Raw genomic sequence first — 16632 nt, forward strand, 5'->3', positions numbered from 1 at the left:
CCTCCGGCCCAGCGCCGTCCGGCCACCTCCCGACCTCCCACCGGTCCCATTTTCTTCCCCTCCCTCCGGTGCACCTCCCCACCGAAAACCACCCCCAACCGGCCGGCCATTTGGCCGGAAAAAGCTTCCAAAGGGCGCACGGATTTCACTCCGATCCGCCGCCGTCGCTCCACCTCCGGCCACCATTTCTTCACCACTTCATCACCGACCTCTTGCCGTCCTAACCCACCCATTTCCGGCCTCCATAGACCACCGGAGCAGCTCCCACGAGCTTGTTTTCCGATTTGCCATTTTCGGCCATTTCCGGCCATTCCGCCGCCACCCACGGCCGTCCGTCGCTTCCATTAGCTTCACAACCACCTCTAGACCATTCCCTATCAATCTCGTGTCCTAGTTTGTCCCCGTTCAAAAGTGGGTTTTTCGGACCCACGGCCACAGTGAATTTTCACTGTGACGTTGCTGTTTTTCCGCCGTTAGCAACGCCGCGAGCTTTCTAAAAATACCGTATAGCGCTGTAAGTATTTTCCAAACCCTATTTTCAGATTTTAATATATATTGCTCATTCAATTGATTTATTTATTTAATTATTTATTTAATTGTTTGTTGTTGGTTGTTGATTCCGGACTGAGTCCGAGGAGTTTCGGGGGTCGGATGGATTGAGGACGGAGTGTTTGTTTGGTTGGTTGTTATTGGTTGTTTCGATTGGGCCGTGTGGTGAGCGTTGCATTTTATTTGTGTGCGTTGCATATCGCGTGCATGTGCATCATGTTTATCGGCGTTTTGGCGTTTGGGTGCGTGGGTCTCACGAGCCCAAGCCGTGATGGGTTATTATCACGGTGGAGCTCCTCTGGTCACTCGGGAGCGGTCAATACTGAGTGACATCCCCGGAGTAGTCGTCTGGGCGCTGACGAGTTCGGTACTAGAGGATGGGTCTGGCCCGGTACGTGCTGAGCACGAGTCCAGACATCGCTCTATTCACCGATTCTGAGGCCCTGCGCGATGACGGAGTAGTATTAGAGGATGGGTCTGGCCCGGTACGTGCTGAGCACGAGTCCAGGCATCGCTCTATTCACTGACTCCGGGAGCGGAAATTAGAGGATGGGTCTGGCCCGGTACGTGCTGAGCACGAGTCCAGGCATCGCTCTATTCACCGATCCCGTGGCCCTTCGCTGGCGAGGGCTAGAGGATGGTCCGGCCCGGTACGTGCATGGCACGAGTCTGGGCATCGCTCGTTTAGGTGTCGCACGCGTAGCCGTTCTCTACGGTGTGGCACTGAGCCAGGGTGTGCGGATGATCCCTAGGGGAGATCATGGTGCATACGGAGCGGGTTGTGGTATGGTTTTTCAGTTATGATCCATTTTCTGGGAAAAATGGTGGTTTGGGCCATTATCTGGGATAATGGCGAGGTGTGGCTTTATGGAGGCTGGTGGGCCTTTTGGGTTTTGGCGTGCGTGTTAAAATATATGTGTAGCGGGGCGTGTGTTTGTTTGATCTTGTTTTCTTGTTGTTTGGGTTGTATGTATTTTCATCTGGTAGTGTTTGGGGTCATACTTACCTGCGGAACCTTTCTTGGTTCCGTAGCTTTTGGTGCAGAGTTCGAGGAAGAGGAGGAGGAGGCTGAGCCTGAGGATGCGGCTCCGCCGGGTTGCTGATGCTGTGCTTTTTATCTGTTTTCAAACTTGTATTTGTGTTTCTTGTAATATTTTATTTAAGTACGTTTTAAACAGTTTGTATTACATTAAGAAAAATTCTGGTACTTAATTATTGACTTGCTTCTCGCTGCGTTTGTCTTGTGCACTTTGTCGCTCTTGCACACACTTGGCACACGTCGTTAGGATGGTGGTCCGGGTTGTCACCATCCGGACGTCTCGATTTCCCCGTGTTCGGGCGTGGGGATTTGGGGGCGTCACATAGAATATATTAATTAATTTAGAAAGAATAAAATTAAAAAAATAATATGACTTTTTCTTCCGATGAGAGACCCCCCTTTAGGGCTGCAAATGAACAGAACTGCTCGTGAACAGTTCTGAGTTATTGGACTTAAATTAAAGTAACTTAAATTGGCCAGCATATAAATGAAGACTTTTAAAAATGACAGTTCCAGGATTACATAAAAATGGGGTATGTCAAGGATCTTGTAATAATACTTTTAATTATCAAATCGTTATTCTCCGCCCTTAAAATTCAGAAAAGAATAATAATGTAAGGAAATGAAATATACATGTAAATTACATAAATCACATAAATAATTCTAATAAAAATGCATTAACTGTCTTGAGATCGTCAAACGACAAAGGTCCTCTTACATGGTTTAGCAATATCCGCAGATAATACCTTTCGCCTTCAAATGGATCGAAGCAAATGAGTACAGTAACTCCGAAACCATAACTCAATGGAACAAAAAGGTCTTCAAATGGATTCTAAGGTGGCATAGATCCACAAGCAAGTAGAAAAGTAAAAGGATATTTTAAAATTTCTAAATAAACTGGGACTGCTGTTTAAGTAGTCTCAATTAGGATTTGGTAAATAATATTATTGATAATAGTACTGTATTTGTTTTATATTGATTTCAATTCTAATTACCCATAAGTTGCTTTATGCCTCAATTCTGAAAAACAACATCAATTTTGTTGTTTTGTATTCTGTTTTTTGTTATAGGCTTTTCTAGTAAGTTTTATGAATTCATGAAACTTAGAGATTGATGTAATGCATAGATAAATTATATATAATATAAATACAGAAAAGGCAGTAAAACTGACCTTTTTAATATACCTTCAAACTTTTGCACCACTGGACTGCTTCACTACACCTATTTTGGTGAAGACATTAATATGTTATTTAATGAAATTAAAAATTCAAAGCACTTCAACTGAGCAAAAATATGAAAAAAGAAAAAATTACAAATAAATAATGTATAGTAATAAATGCTAATTATACCAAATCGAAATAGGTGTGCATATAGTTTTACACCTATTTAGTAGTTTAGAGAAATGACATGCATGCATGTGTGGTGGCTATCCTGATGTGATGTAGAGAATATTAAAAAGATAAAAATAAAAGGCAAAGTAGTGAAGAATATGTGCTAATGCCCTCCTCTTTTTACATCCCTTTTCCTAATTAAGATTGGAATCAACAGGGCAGGGCCATATATATATAATTATATGTTGCTGGAATATTATTAATAAACCCAGTAACCATGCACATGTAGTAGCTAGATTTATGCAGTTAAGCTTCATGAGTGTCGACCAATATTATTCATATTTGGAATTAATTTAATATTAATTCCATCATTATTTGGCCATGTATCAAATGTGATCTCATCATGTCAACAAATATAGGTTATGCAGGGCACTTGATGTTTAGTTTAAATGGCAAAAAATAGAGAATTTCAATGGTTTATAAGTAATTATATGCATGATGCATGATATTTATTATTTACTGTTTCTGAATTCCGAAGGGCAAAAAACGTGTGGTGTTAGAGCATTCCCAATAGATTCTTCATCCTATTCTTTAAAATATATCATCAAAATATACTTTTTCTATTTTACATATTAACTTTTACAATATACCATACATCAGCTTATCTATTTTTTCTTTATATTATTTAAATATTATACTTTTTAATATATTTTATTCATTTCAAATAAAGTAAAAAGTAGAAAATAAAAAAAGAAATGAATAAAAAGTAAAAAGAAGAAAGAGAAATGAATTAAAAATTTATAAAATGTGAATAGTATTCTATAAATGTGGAAGAATTACTGTAACAAAATGTATATTAGAAATAAAGTACATAATCTAATGAAGGCCTCTTTTGAACACATTTTTTTATATTTAAAAAAAATACCTATTTTACAATAGTCGTTATGAGTGCTCTAATAAGCGGACTCACAACCGACTCAATAATCGGAAGCCCCATGTAGCTAGCTAGTTAAATACTTACCACTTGAAGTTGCAAAGAAAATTATATTTTCTTTGGAGCATGCAAGGTGGGAGAGGCTTACAAGAAATGATGTCAGCGAGAGATCAGTGCATTTTCTCACGTGCACACGTACGCATACAACCTTTTTCACCATATAATTACCATGTATGAAATTTGAGTAAAACTAAATAGGTGTAAAGCTATATTGTCGTTTTCAAGGTGCTTTACAGCTTGCATGATGTGATATCTTGTTAGACTGCTACTCTCATATGATAACATTCACTCATTTCCAACAGTTGAAGTTCAAACTGTCTCCGCTCTTCATTCTGCATTTTATTTAAATATTTTACGTGTCCAACCTCACTTGTTGAGAGAAAGTTTAGAGCTATAAGTGAGGGGCAGTGTGTGAATATTAATTAAATATTAAAATCGTCCATTTCCCAACTATTTAAATTTTTTGAGACATTGGTTATTTAACACCTTTAAATCTATGAAAAAAATATGATAAGAACAATCAGGCTAATATCTATTCAGAAGTAAATTTAAAAAAAAAAAAAAACATTGTTTCGAACATAATCTTCTCCAGAATGCAAAAGGCTTTTCTTGGGACAATCGCTTCTAACATGTAACGAAGCAAATGAGTACAGTAACTCCGAAACCATAACTCAATGGAACAAAAAGGTCTTCAAATGGATTCTAAGGTGGCATAGATCCACAAGCAAGTAGAAAAGTAAAAGGATATTTTAACATTTCTAAATAAACTGGGACTGCTGTTTAAGTAGTCTCAATTAGCATCTAACCACGGACAACAAGACCCAAACCATAGGTTTAAAGCTATATTGTCGTTTTCAAGGTGCTTTACAGCTTGCATGATGTGATATCTTGACAGGGATTGTTTTTCTCACATAAGTTTTACGCCCACATATATTTCTATCCCTCTTCGATTCTGATTTCTCTTCCTCTCCCTCCCCACCTCTCTTTCGATCTCTCTCTCTCTCAAACAACTTCAACTTCCGTCCAAATCTCTTTCTTCGTTCTTGTATTTCAATAATCTCGATGGCAGACTGTATTTTTTTCTCTAAACCCATTTTCGGCCATCCATTTTTCATCTTGAGAAGAAGTTAAGAAGTAAGGTAAAAACCTTAACTTATTTTACACCTCTTTCTTTCTCTCCCGCTTAGAAGCTCTCTGTTTTTTTTTTTTTTTTTTTTGTTTCTTGCAAACAACATCAGATCTATATGTGTTCATTTAGATCTTTTAGTTTTCATTTTATTTTTTAGATCCTAGAGCTTCTTATGTTAAACATGGGTTTGCATGTTTTGAGTTTTGTCTTTGGGTTTTTTTTTTAACATTTTTCATTCGATTGACTGGATGTTTTTTAGTTCTCATTTCATTTTTTTTTAAAATATATAATTTTTGTGGTCATTTGATGGGGTTTTTTTATTTTTATTTTTATTTTTTGCTTTTGTGGATTTGCATATTGTGAGTTCTGTGTGTTTGGATTTTTTTTATCTTTGTATCCTAAACTAATAATTTGATAAGTCTTGAAATGTTGATTGGCACATGGACTGGGCAGAGACAACAGTATATATGCTGATTAAGAATATAATCTGTTGAGAGCATGTATAAATAAGTATTTAAGTTGCTGACTTTTGAGCCAGATTCCAAACATCAAATTCTAATTTGCAAATAATATTGTTGATAATAGTGCTATTTTCATGGTTCTACAATCTATCACTATAGGATGAACCACTTCTCCAGATACTTTTTGAGTTTTTATTACCTCAATTTTTGAGCTTGATTTTATGATTATTTCTGTCACATTTTTCTTCTTATTATTGCTTGACTATAGAGATTAGGTTTTATTTCTTCTTGAGTTTTTGTATAAGTTTTTTAATAAATTTTATGGATCTCTAAGTTTTATGATATTAATTGTTTAATTTCTTAGAAATATGAATAAACTTATCAAATGCATAGATAGACTATATATAATATAAACACACAAAAGGTAGTAAGACTGACATTTTTAATGTATCTTCAAACCTTTGCACCACTGCACTACTTCACACCTGATTTGAGAGAGACAGAGCATGAATAAACATGAACAAACATATGTAATGCATAGATAGCCTTATACTATAAACACACAAAAGAAAGTTACTCACTTTTCAATCTTTCTTGAAACCATAGCACCAATGCATTGAAACTAATAGAAGGTATCAGTCACTTTTTAAATGTTTGCACCATTGCACTGAAAGTAATAGAACGGTTTTCTTAAATCCCATTCAATGCTTCTTGAGTTCCTACGAAATGTCTCTTGGTATTCAAACTTTGAACATGATTATTGCACTGCTTGGCCATTAGGCTGCCTCATCAAGTGATTGAAATTACTAATTTATCCCTGCCTATACGTATGGACATAAAAAGTAACTTATTATAATTATAACTTATATTGTATATTATAAAAATTTATTATAAATTTCTATTACATGATTAAAATCTGCCTTCACATATTTATAATTTATATTCTCTCTTTTTTTGCAGCTTCCATTCCAATGCATGGACAATATTCAAAAATTCAATAGCTGACACACGTACAAAAGGGGAAAAATAAGAGCAAATGGGACTGTAGTTTTTCCAAATTATAACTTATTATAATGTTTTGCCATTATAATGTATAGGAAAAGACAATAGTATCTCTGCTTAGAGTCAGCGAATTTAATTTGCCACAGTTTTTCTCCAAAATTTTCAGTTATTATGTAATAGAATTCAAACATACACAAATGGCCACGAATATACTTGTAATTGGGTACTTTTTTTTTCAAATTTTAAATTATTAGATAATGGAATGCAAGCAGTCAAGATAAATGGCCACAAACGGTGGCTTAATAGCTAATTAAGGAAACAATAAAACTAATATAAATGGTCAAAAACGGTGATTTAATAGATATTTAACGGAAACAATAAAATTAACGGTGAAATAAGATTTTCTATTAAAACAAGAAATTCCGTTTTATAGATGCTTTTTATATATAGAAGATATATATATAAGAGAAATAATTTGTGAAACAATAAGCACACGTCTCCTTGTGAGAGACTTGAAGGTGGGACTTGAAGGTAGCTTACTTACCACATCCTTTTAAATATATTACATATATTTATTTTAAATAGTTTTATATTTATATTAAAAACTTTAGGTAATTAAAATAAAGATATTACTCATTTAAAACTAAACAGTTACATTTCTTGATGGAATGAAGCAACACTTAGAAAACAGTAGATAAGGGTCTTGGCCTATTTATATATAAATGCATGTGATTCTCCATCAGTCACATTTCATGATTGTAAATAAAGATAGGCTGAAAACCCTTACCGAATACTCTCCATGTAGAAATCTATAAGGGTTTATGGTTTGTTGGGTTTTTCTCTTAATCAGTTGTTAAATTCTAGTTTATTCATATTTTGTTATCTTCTTACTTTATTTGTTGAGTATATGAAAGATTAATCTGTTATTCAAAATTTATTTTGTAGGAGCATCAACCATATATTAAAAGTATTGCAGAGAAATTATCAAAAAATATTTGAAAGATTCAAGTTTATGTAGATCTAGAAAAATTGAAGAAGAAAAATATAGGTATTTTAATGTCCTCTCTATTAAAGCAATGTAAGATGAGGAAAATACTAAATTGTCTTCCTAGAATTAAAATTATCTCAAATAAATTTCATAAAACTATGAGCTATGTTTATTTATGAGACTATACTATAGATTTTATTAATGCTCTTCTTTTATAATATATCACAATGTATAATTATTTATTAATTATATAAATATTACATCGTTAATTATTTAATTAACCAAAAAAGGAAGCCAATGGCCGAAGCCGCCAGCAGTTCCCCCACCCGACAGAATCATCCAAACTTCCCAAATCCAGCTACTAATAAGTTGCTTTCGTTGCCTCTCAAAAACAATCTAAATAAAAGATATTGGAAGCCATGGCTTCGTGCGGCATTCATTTTACGCTCCGGTGCCCGTCCGGTGCGCCGTGTTTTGCGTCCACTTGTCGCCCCCAAAACCCTCGCGCATCTCTCCACTATATTAACCTAACTCTCTCTTCTTCTTCTTCTTCTTCTTCTTCCAATCTTAAACCGGTAACTGTACATATACTCTCTCTCACCTGCTTTCGATATAAAGAATCGATTCTCTAAAAACCTTGTCTTTACTCGATGTAATAAAGCATATATGCCTCTTATTCCCGCAGATCTCTTACTCCAGTGCCAGGCGCCGAAGCTTTGTTACTGTGAGGGCTGACATGGCTACCGAGGAGAAATCCATCTCACAGGACCGAATGCTGGTCAGTTCTCCTTTACTTGTCTGCCCATGGAAACTATATTATAAAGGATAAGAAATTAACATCTTATTTAGGTCTTAATTATCTATTTGGAAGTTTTTCCACGTTATCTTTGAAAATGCCGCCGAACAATGTGCTAGCTTCCAAAATGATTTTTTTTTTTTAATTCCCGGGAAAATGACACCCCATTATTTGAGATTGGTTGGTCAGATTTCTCATTGTTGAGCTAGCTTGACTGACTGCTAGGCAAACAAAATGTCCGAATTTCAGGTCTTCGTGCCTCCCCATCCATTGATCAAGCATTGGGTTTCAGTTCTAAGGAATGAACAAACTCCTTCTCCCATATTTAGTAAGTGATTGTTCAAATGCGTGATTTGTGTCTGTAAAGATTAATTGATGTTCATTGCGCTAAAAAATTAGGACGTTGAATTTGATTTCCATACGAACTGCTAATTAGTTTTGTATTATGGTTATAAACAAGGGTTTTATTTATGAGAACTGCTAAGCGATCAATGGACGAGCTTAGAGTTTTCTTTTTTCACACTTTATTCCATTGGTCGATTGTATTAGACTTCAATGGTCTGAATATCTAGGAATTCCTTTATCCTAGTCAATCATGCTTAGGTGTTGCTCTTGTATATCTCCTTTGTACCTGGGCTATGCCTAGTTCTCATCAATAAAATCCTTATTTACCGATGAAAAAAAAAACAACTTTTCGGAATATAATACCTTTTTATGTTATTCTGGCTGACACGCACACACTATTGTTTCTCTCGGTGAAACATAAGAAGCTACTGAAGAATGCTACTTTTCTACTTTAGTGATAATCTTATCCTTTACTGCACAAATATCTGATTCTTATAGGTTGTATAAAAATGTTATGCATTATTATAGGCCATTATTACTTTCGGAGCTGCCAAAGATTGTGGTCATATGGTCAACGACACCTACAAATCATGTACTGCATCTAACAGCTAATAATGGACTCTAGGATAATTAGGACAGACTGAGAATTTGGATTTTGTTTAGGATAAAATGTTATCATTGGTCGCAGAAATTTATTACCCTGAAAAGCACTTAAAATAATGTCCCTTTATTTTCAGTATTTCAAATTATAGACTCTAGTATACTTAGAACGTGATTGAGGACTAGGATTTTTGTTGTTAGGGCTAGATGTTGTCATTGGTCATACACATTTATTTTCTGTATTGCTATGACGTGGAACCTCACCAAGGCAATGCCCTTCAAACCCACTCTGGGAGTAAACCATAGATACCAAATCCCACCGGCAGAACTGTGTATCAGGTAATCTAGGTGAGCTCCTAGTGCTGAGTGCAACCCAAGATGTCTGAATCTACAGCTCATCTCAACCACACTCTTTGACTACTAGGCTACACCCTGACGGGATTAATTTTCATTATATTTTTTAAATTATTTATTGTTACGTTTTGAACTTAAAATGTTGTAGGGAATGCAATGGCGGAGTTGGGGAGGCTACTTATGTATGAAGCTTCAAGGGATTGGTTGGTTAGTAGATATGTTGTACCTGCAAATTGTCTATAATGATATTTCTAGTGCTTTCTACTTTGCCTTTTCCTTTCTAAACATTTGTGTGATATGAATTTAGTTTTAAATCATATGTTGGTATTTCTGTTTTATAATACATACAAACCCAAGTGTTGGTATTTATTTATGAATGATGATAACCCCAGAGAATATGTGATAACAAGGATGTCCAAGAGGCTATTTCAGAATCTAGTACCATTAAAATATGTTGTAGCTATGTTTCATTATTGTTGTTATTATGGTCTCTCTCTCTCTCTCTCTCTCTCTCTCTCTCTCTCTCTCTCATACACACACACACAGATTTGTTACCGACTGCTAAATAAGACGGAGCTGCTTGTAGCATAGGAACGGCTTAACTATACACTATACACACGCATGTATGCACACAGATATGTCATAGAATTTTTTTTCCTGGCCAAATCATATCATTCTCTGCTTATGCCCTTTATTTGGATTTTCATTAGTAATTATTATATTACTGATGAGAAAGATAATAACACTTTCTTAGTTTACTTATCAAAAAAATTAATTGAGATTTTTTGTACACTTTTTAGCTAAAAATATTGTCTGTCCATATGAGGTTCTCTACGGTTGCTTTTTAAGATTCGGGTGCCGGAAATATAGCAATGTCTGTGCTATTTTAGAGGCAAATTATATATATATGTTTATATATATATGTTTCATTTTACTTATCAAAAAAATTATAGATATGTTTATATGTTTATATTTGTGTCCTGTGTGTTTTGGCTGTGATATTTTAATCTGACATTTTTATGGTTCTGCTGCTATTAGCCTACTGTCAATGGGGAGATACAGTCACCAATGGGTGTTGCTTCTGTTGAGTTTATAGATCCAAGGGAGCCAGTGGCGGTGAGTTTATGATGGTAATTTCCATTGTGTAGGTGTGCATGTCTTTCCCTATTTTGGTTGCTTTCGGTGTTATAGTAAGTTTTTGATCCCCTAGAGTTTCTGCTTGAACTCTAGGGCCTAGATTGTGAGAGAAATAGATACACAAGATGGGCCCCACAACATTATGATTGCCCAAATGATTTTCTCAAGAAGCTTTAAATACTCAATAAATGTTGTGGGCCCCATTTTGTGTCTATTTCTCTCCCACTCTAAGCCCTAGAGTTCGGGCAGGAACTCTAGGAGATCTAAATTCTCATTAACTAAGACCTTCATTTACTTCTGTAGGTAGTTCCAATCCTAAGAGCTGGTCTAGCACTTGCAGAACATGCATCTTCAATCTTGCCAGCAACAAAAACATACCATCTGGGTAAGGAAAGGTTCATCCATGTAGCCAAGTTTCATGGATGAGTGTTTTTAGAGACTTTGTTATGCTTAGTGCTGTTTGAGTATTCTGCTAATAGCCATGATAACGTTCTTCTTTTTGTTTTGATGGGTTGAATTTTATTAATATTAGAAGAAGAATAGGCATTGTCACTTCCCTTTACCGACTTAAGTCAACCGTACTTATCAATTGTTCTTTGAGGCCATGTCTCTTTAGGTTTTCATTGTGATTGATTGCTTTGGTGGTTTTCTTTCTGTTTTGCAAATAAAGGGATAAGCAGAGATGAGGAGACACTTCAACCCTCAATATATCTGAACAAGTAAGGAATCCCTCTCATGGAAATGAGAAACGTATTTTCCCCCTTCCTCTGAATGCTTAGACCGAGTGCACAAGGAAATGCTTCTATTTGAGATCTTTTGAGTGAGATAGAGCTCTTTTTTTTTATTATTAAAAAAAAAAAAAAATCCCTTTCGTGTTTATAGCTTTGCTTTTGTTTCATAACTTTTCCTTGTTTCTCTGAGTCATTTCTGCCTTGGCATATTTCCTTTTTCTTTTTTCTATTCTTTTCTCTTCTTTTTGGTGGAAGCGAGAAAAGAGAGGGAGAAAAAAGGGGGGGGGGGGGGGGATGCTAGCATTGGAACAACTTTTCTTACAGTTTGTACTGTCACTTTCATAGGTTACCTGACAAATTTCCTGAAGGGTCTCGGGTATTTGTAGTTGATCCCATGCTGGCAACAGGTATGATATTAATGGACTAATGGCTGGAGCTCCTTGTTTTGTGTTCTGGATATTTTAGTTTCTTTTTTCACTCACCTTATAAAATGGTTCTCAACATTGTTTGATCAAGTTTTATATTTATTTCTTCTGTTATTTTTCCATTTGGTTGGAGGATCAACCTTGGGGTCTGATTTTTTTGGGTCAAACTTTATTGATCAAACTCTTCAAATTCGCTATGATGGTTTACCACTGAGTCATGATCATGTTTTATTGTATCACCAGTTCAAAATGTTGCAGATGTGCAACATCTGTCCTTCCTATAGTGGGATTGATTTTTCTTGTCATTATTTTCTTGATAATTAATATCAGGTGGCACGATAGTGGCAGCTCTCAACCTCTTAAAGGAACAGGGGATTGATAACAATCAAATTAAAGTGGTAAACATTCTTGTTAGATATCCTCCATGTTTCTGTTTCTATAAGCCCCATCCAAATAAATTGAGAAGAAGGTTTCATTCGTTGACTATACTCTGCTTATCTGTTGAGGTTGATATTTTAGCTAATTACCAAACCGAGATGTGTGTGTAGGCAGTGGTTTTATCCCAAAATTCAAAAAAGAAAAAGAATCTCGTAGACAAAGCTGTGCTTGTGTTGTCTTGTCTATGTTGCTATAGAATTATTATATCACTACATTGTTATAATACTTGCTTTGTATATACCCACCGGTGGGTAGCCCAGGATGTTTTATGAATATTTATCCCGTTAATGGTGATATAAAATGGCGGCAGATGTGTACAGTGGCTGTCTCTGTCTCTCTGCTCAAACTTTACTCACCACCCATCCACATGAAAACCGTGCACGCACACGAAAAGAACAGAAAGAATCATTGTTGTTGCATTCATTGGTTAGTACACTGCTGAAAAAAGTGATGTGATGTAGATATCTGCTGTGGCGGCCCCTCCAGCTCTTCAAAAGCTCAGTGAGAATTTCCCTGGGTAATAATACTAAAATCAGATTTCACTAATAAAAATGCAATTAGCATTCCTTAAGTTTTCTGGTCTGATTTTCCAGGCTTCATGTATACACTGGAATAATTGATCCCACAGTCAATGACAAAGGGTAAGCACATTCCCTTCTTTTTTTAAAAAAATATTAATGTTTAGTAGTTAGCTCAGGTATATGACGATTGGACTTATTATGTTTGTTTTAGTGCCAGTTTGGTTTTGACGTAAGAAGCTTAAAGAGTACATTTAACAGTCTAAAAGCTCTTTTATAGAAAAAAATAATAATAATAATATGTTTGGTAAATTTAATAAAAAAAAAAAGTACTTTAGGCACCTAAAAAAGGCTGAACTTTAAAAAAATTACCTTGATTAACTTTAAAAACACCTTAGATGCATGTTTACCAAGCAGTAAACAATTTTTTTTAAAGTAGAACTTTTTAACAAAGCTCTACAATGAAAAGCTCTATTATATGCGACAATCCTAAACAGGCACTTATATATTTGAACGGGCTTTTCCAGGTTCATAATTCCTGGACTCGGGGATGCTGGAGACCGAAGCTTTGGTACATGAGGTCACCCAAAATGTCTATACAGCCCTTCTTGATAGTCACCTCATTCAATTTTGACATATCTATTGGACCATCAAGCACTACAGCGTGCTGAGCTTTCATGGTTTAATCACTGGACTTGCGTTACATATTTACTTAATTCTTGTGCAAATTACTGACTCCATGAGAAGTAAAAATATGGTATTCTATCAGGATTTTGCATTCGTTTTGTATTTGGAAAGGTATTAGTTATTGCCTTTGGTGTTCTATTGGTAGAGCCATGTATGTTTGATCGGGTGAAGTGATCTATACATGCCATTGTGTTCAACTTGCACTTAGCTTGGTTGATAGACCAGTTCATTTTGGCTTTTGCTCTGTATGACCAAGTTTGATCATTGCAGTAAAGGGTTCTATTTACATTCCATTGTGTAAACACAACTTGTTGGGGAACAAATTATAATTTGTTATATATATATATATATATATATAAGGCATATATATAACACCAATACTTGCCTATAATTGTAATTTTAAAGCGACTTTAGACCCTTTTGTTGGTTATCGTCCCAATTCAATGCTTGCAAGTTCATCACACGACAAATTGCAATTATTAAGAGATAAAATTGATCTATTTTATTAACTTATAATAGTCTATTCAAAGGTTCATAAATCCTATCTCTTTGTTTTAACTGCAAGTACAAACACCTGGATCTCCGTACAATCAATTGGAACATTTTTATTCAATTTCTTCTTTACTTTTTACCGTCAAAATTTAATAAAATTTCTTAATTTAAATTATATTATTATTATTCACGACTACTACACCAACTTCCACATTGTCTCATGCACAGCTAGAAGAATCAGCATGCAACAGAGTTCTTAACAAATTGCCAAATAAGCAGTCTGCAATATGTATAGTTATTTAGGGGAATTTAAGTATAATAATTCTTGTATAGCATATTCAATTCTTTCTATAAGTTGGTTACTGTACAGCATAGAAATATATACTTTTACAGAATATATCAATACAATTTTTCTTCTGAGTCTTCATTCTTATGCTCTGTTTCTTCTCTTTCGCCGAGTATAGGCTTTGCCAACACCGATTTTGCTAACTCTGATATTATAAGAGCATCTTCATCTAATTTTTCATCTTCATCCCTATAATTTAACTTAAAATCACATTATCTCAAATTTATCTTTAAATTTTATTTATCTTCTAAAAACCTCCAACATCTCATTCTTCATCCCTATCTTTATGCTATCAAATAATATTTCTCTATTCTTTTTTTATTACTTTTTTCTCTCTTCCATTTACAATCTTAATTAATAACTCTTTTGTCTTATTATCTTTTTTTCAAATATCACTTTCTACTAAATATTTATATAATTTTGACTATTCAATACAGTATTTTTATTAAAACTGAAATTCATATTATAATAATAGTAATTTTTTATTTTTAGTTAGTGCATTTTCTAACGTGATTGGGCATTTTTTTTATTTAGTACTCTTTATCAGTTTCGCTAATGGGGATCCGTAGTCACGTATTGATGATAAAAATTTTTGCCATTTTTTTAATGGTAATATTAATTGTCATTTTTCCAACGGTAACATTTTTTGGCTCTTCTCTAATGGTAATTTTTTTTGTCTTATCTCAAACGGTAACATTTATTGTCTTATATGTAACAGTAACTTTTTCTTCTATAAATACGCATATTACTAGCATTCACATTCTCACAAACCACAAAGCTCATTTCATCTATAGAACCAATATTCTATTGTATCCTCTGATCTCTCACTTGCTTCATCAAATAGCTCGTACTTTTTTTCGCAAATTGTTGACATACGTATCCTCTGAAGATGATAGCGATGTTCTTAATGAGGAGGTCGATGGACAGTCATCGAGGCATTGCCCAAGTCGCCAACGTCGTAATTTTATTCGGCGTGATCATACTCAGGGGCACGAGCGCCTATTTCGCGATTATTTTGCAGAAAATCCAGTATATCCCTCGAATCTATTTCGAATGAGCCGTCTCATATTTCTCCATATTCTAAATGAGGTAGAGTCTTACGAGCCGTACTTCCTCCAAAGAAGAGATAATGCCGGAAGACTCGGTTTATCACCTATGCAAAAGATAACTACAACACTTAGAATGCTGGTGTATGGTGTTACTGGAGATTTTACGGATGAATACATACGTATTGGTGAAAGCACAGCAATGGAGAGCCTCAAAAAATTCTCTGAGACAATAGTAAGTGTTTTTTCAGATGAATATTTGCGGTCTCCAAATGCCAATGATATTGTCCGATTGCTTGTGGTTGGTGAACAACGGGGATTCCCAGGAATGTTGGGAAGCATTGACTGCATACATTGGAAGTGGAAAAATTGTCCCGCAGCCTGGAAATGTATGTACTCCGACCACATCCGTGAACCAACTATTATTTTAAAAGCAGTTGCTTCATATGATCTCTAGATATAACATATATTTTTTGGTATGCCCAGTTCACATAACGATATTAATGTTCTTGAGCAATCTTTTATTTTCACGGAACCTGCCCAAAGGCGTGCTCCTCCAGTCAATTACACAATCAATGGCAACGACTATACTATGGGGTATTACCTTGCAGATAGTATTCATCCAAAGTGTCAAACTTTTGTGAAGAAGATTCCATCACCACGAGAGAATAAGAAAAAAAATTTTGTGAAAGCACAAGAATCCGCAAGAAAAAATGTCGAGCGTGCGTTCGGAATACTTCAACAACAATTTGCCATCATCTGTGGACCTTCCCGAATGTTCAAAGTGAAGGAACTAACAAATATAATGAAAATATGTGTTATTCTACATAATATGATCATTGAAGACGAGCGTGATGATAGCGAGGATCCGAACATTGAGTATGATCAACTTGATGATGAACTCCTGGTACTCTCGCGCAATCATACAACTGAACTTACGGAATTCATCCAGCGTCATCATCAAATTAGAGACAGCTCGGGACATCATTAGCTCCAAGCAGATCTAATTGAACATCAATGGCTATTATATTCCCAAAATTATGTAACGCCTTAGTATAGTATATCCTTCATGTTTATAGTGACTATGTTTGAGTTAATCTCTGCTTTGTTTGTAATTCCTTCATGTTAGTAGTGACTATGTTTTTATTTTCCACGCTTTGTTTGTATTTTCTTAATATTAGTAGTGACTATTTGAATGGTAATCATATTTTATTAAAATTTCTT

The 16632-nt window shown here is 35.0% G+C and overlaps 2 protein-coding genes and 1 long non-coding RNA gene across 3 annotated transcripts; all 3 read left to right on the forward strand.

Moving 5' to 3' along the window:
* Positions 1-4692: 4692 nt before the first annotated feature.
* On the forward strand, positions 4693-6697 carry LOC122275076. The gene is made up of 2 exons (XR_006228484.1): positions 4693-5052; positions 6464-6697. It is a non-coding gene; the product is annotated as an uncharacterized LOC122275076 (long non-coding RNA).
* A 1139-nt stretch (positions 6698-7836) lies between these two features.
* Positions 7837-13815, forward strand: LOC122277319 (uracil phosphoribosyltransferase). The gene is made up of 12 exons (XM_043087276.1): positions 7837-8068; positions 8179-8271; positions 8539-8617; positions 9737-9795; positions 10627-10704; positions 11029-11110; positions 11396-11444; positions 11802-11863; positions 12212-12279; positions 12781-12836; positions 12913-12960; positions 13365-13815. Exons 1-12 carry the CDS (start codon positions 7913-7915, stop codon positions 13414-13416), a joined length of 882 nt encoding a protein of 293 aa, XP_042943210.1. The 5' UTR covers positions 7837-7912; the 3' UTR covers positions 13417-13815.
* Positions 13816-14917: 1102 nt separating this feature from the next.
* On the forward strand, positions 14918-16399 carry LOC122277097. Its single transcript, XM_043086976.1, has 3 exons — positions 14918-14927; positions 15207-15797; positions 16254-16399. Exons 1-3 carry the CDS (start codon positions 14918-14920, stop codon positions 16397-16399), a joined length of 747 nt encoding a protein of 248 aa, XP_042942910.1.
* The last annotated feature ends 233 nt before the right edge of the window (positions 16400-16632 follow it).

Source organism: Carya illinoinensis, chromosome 9 (genome assembly GCF_018687715.1).
Source record: "Carya illinoinensis cultivar Pawnee chromosome 9, C.illinoinensisPawnee_v1, whole genome shotgun sequence".
In the NCBI taxonomy this organism is placed as follows: domain Eukaryota; kingdom Viridiplantae; phylum Streptophyta; class Magnoliopsida; order Fagales; family Juglandaceae; genus Carya; species Carya illinoinensis.

Coding starts and splice junctions, on each gene's coding strand:
- LOC122277319 (XM_043087276.1), top strand. CDS start 7,913: ATGGCTTCGTGCGGCATTCATTTTACGCTCCGGTGCCCGTCCGGTGCG. Junction 11,111..11,395: donor AACAAAAACATACCATCTGG/GTAAGGAAAGGT, acceptor TTGCAAATAAAG/GGATAAGCAGAGATGAGGAG. Junction 11,445..11,801: donor CCCTCAATATATCTGAACAA/GTAAGGAATCCC, acceptor TCACTTTCATAG/GTTACCTGACAAATTTCCTG.
- LOC122277097 (XM_043086976.1), top strand. Junction 15,798..16,253: donor TTGTCCCGCAGCCTGGAAAT/GTATGTACTCCG, acceptor TGATCATTGAAG/ACGAGCGTGATGATAGCGAG.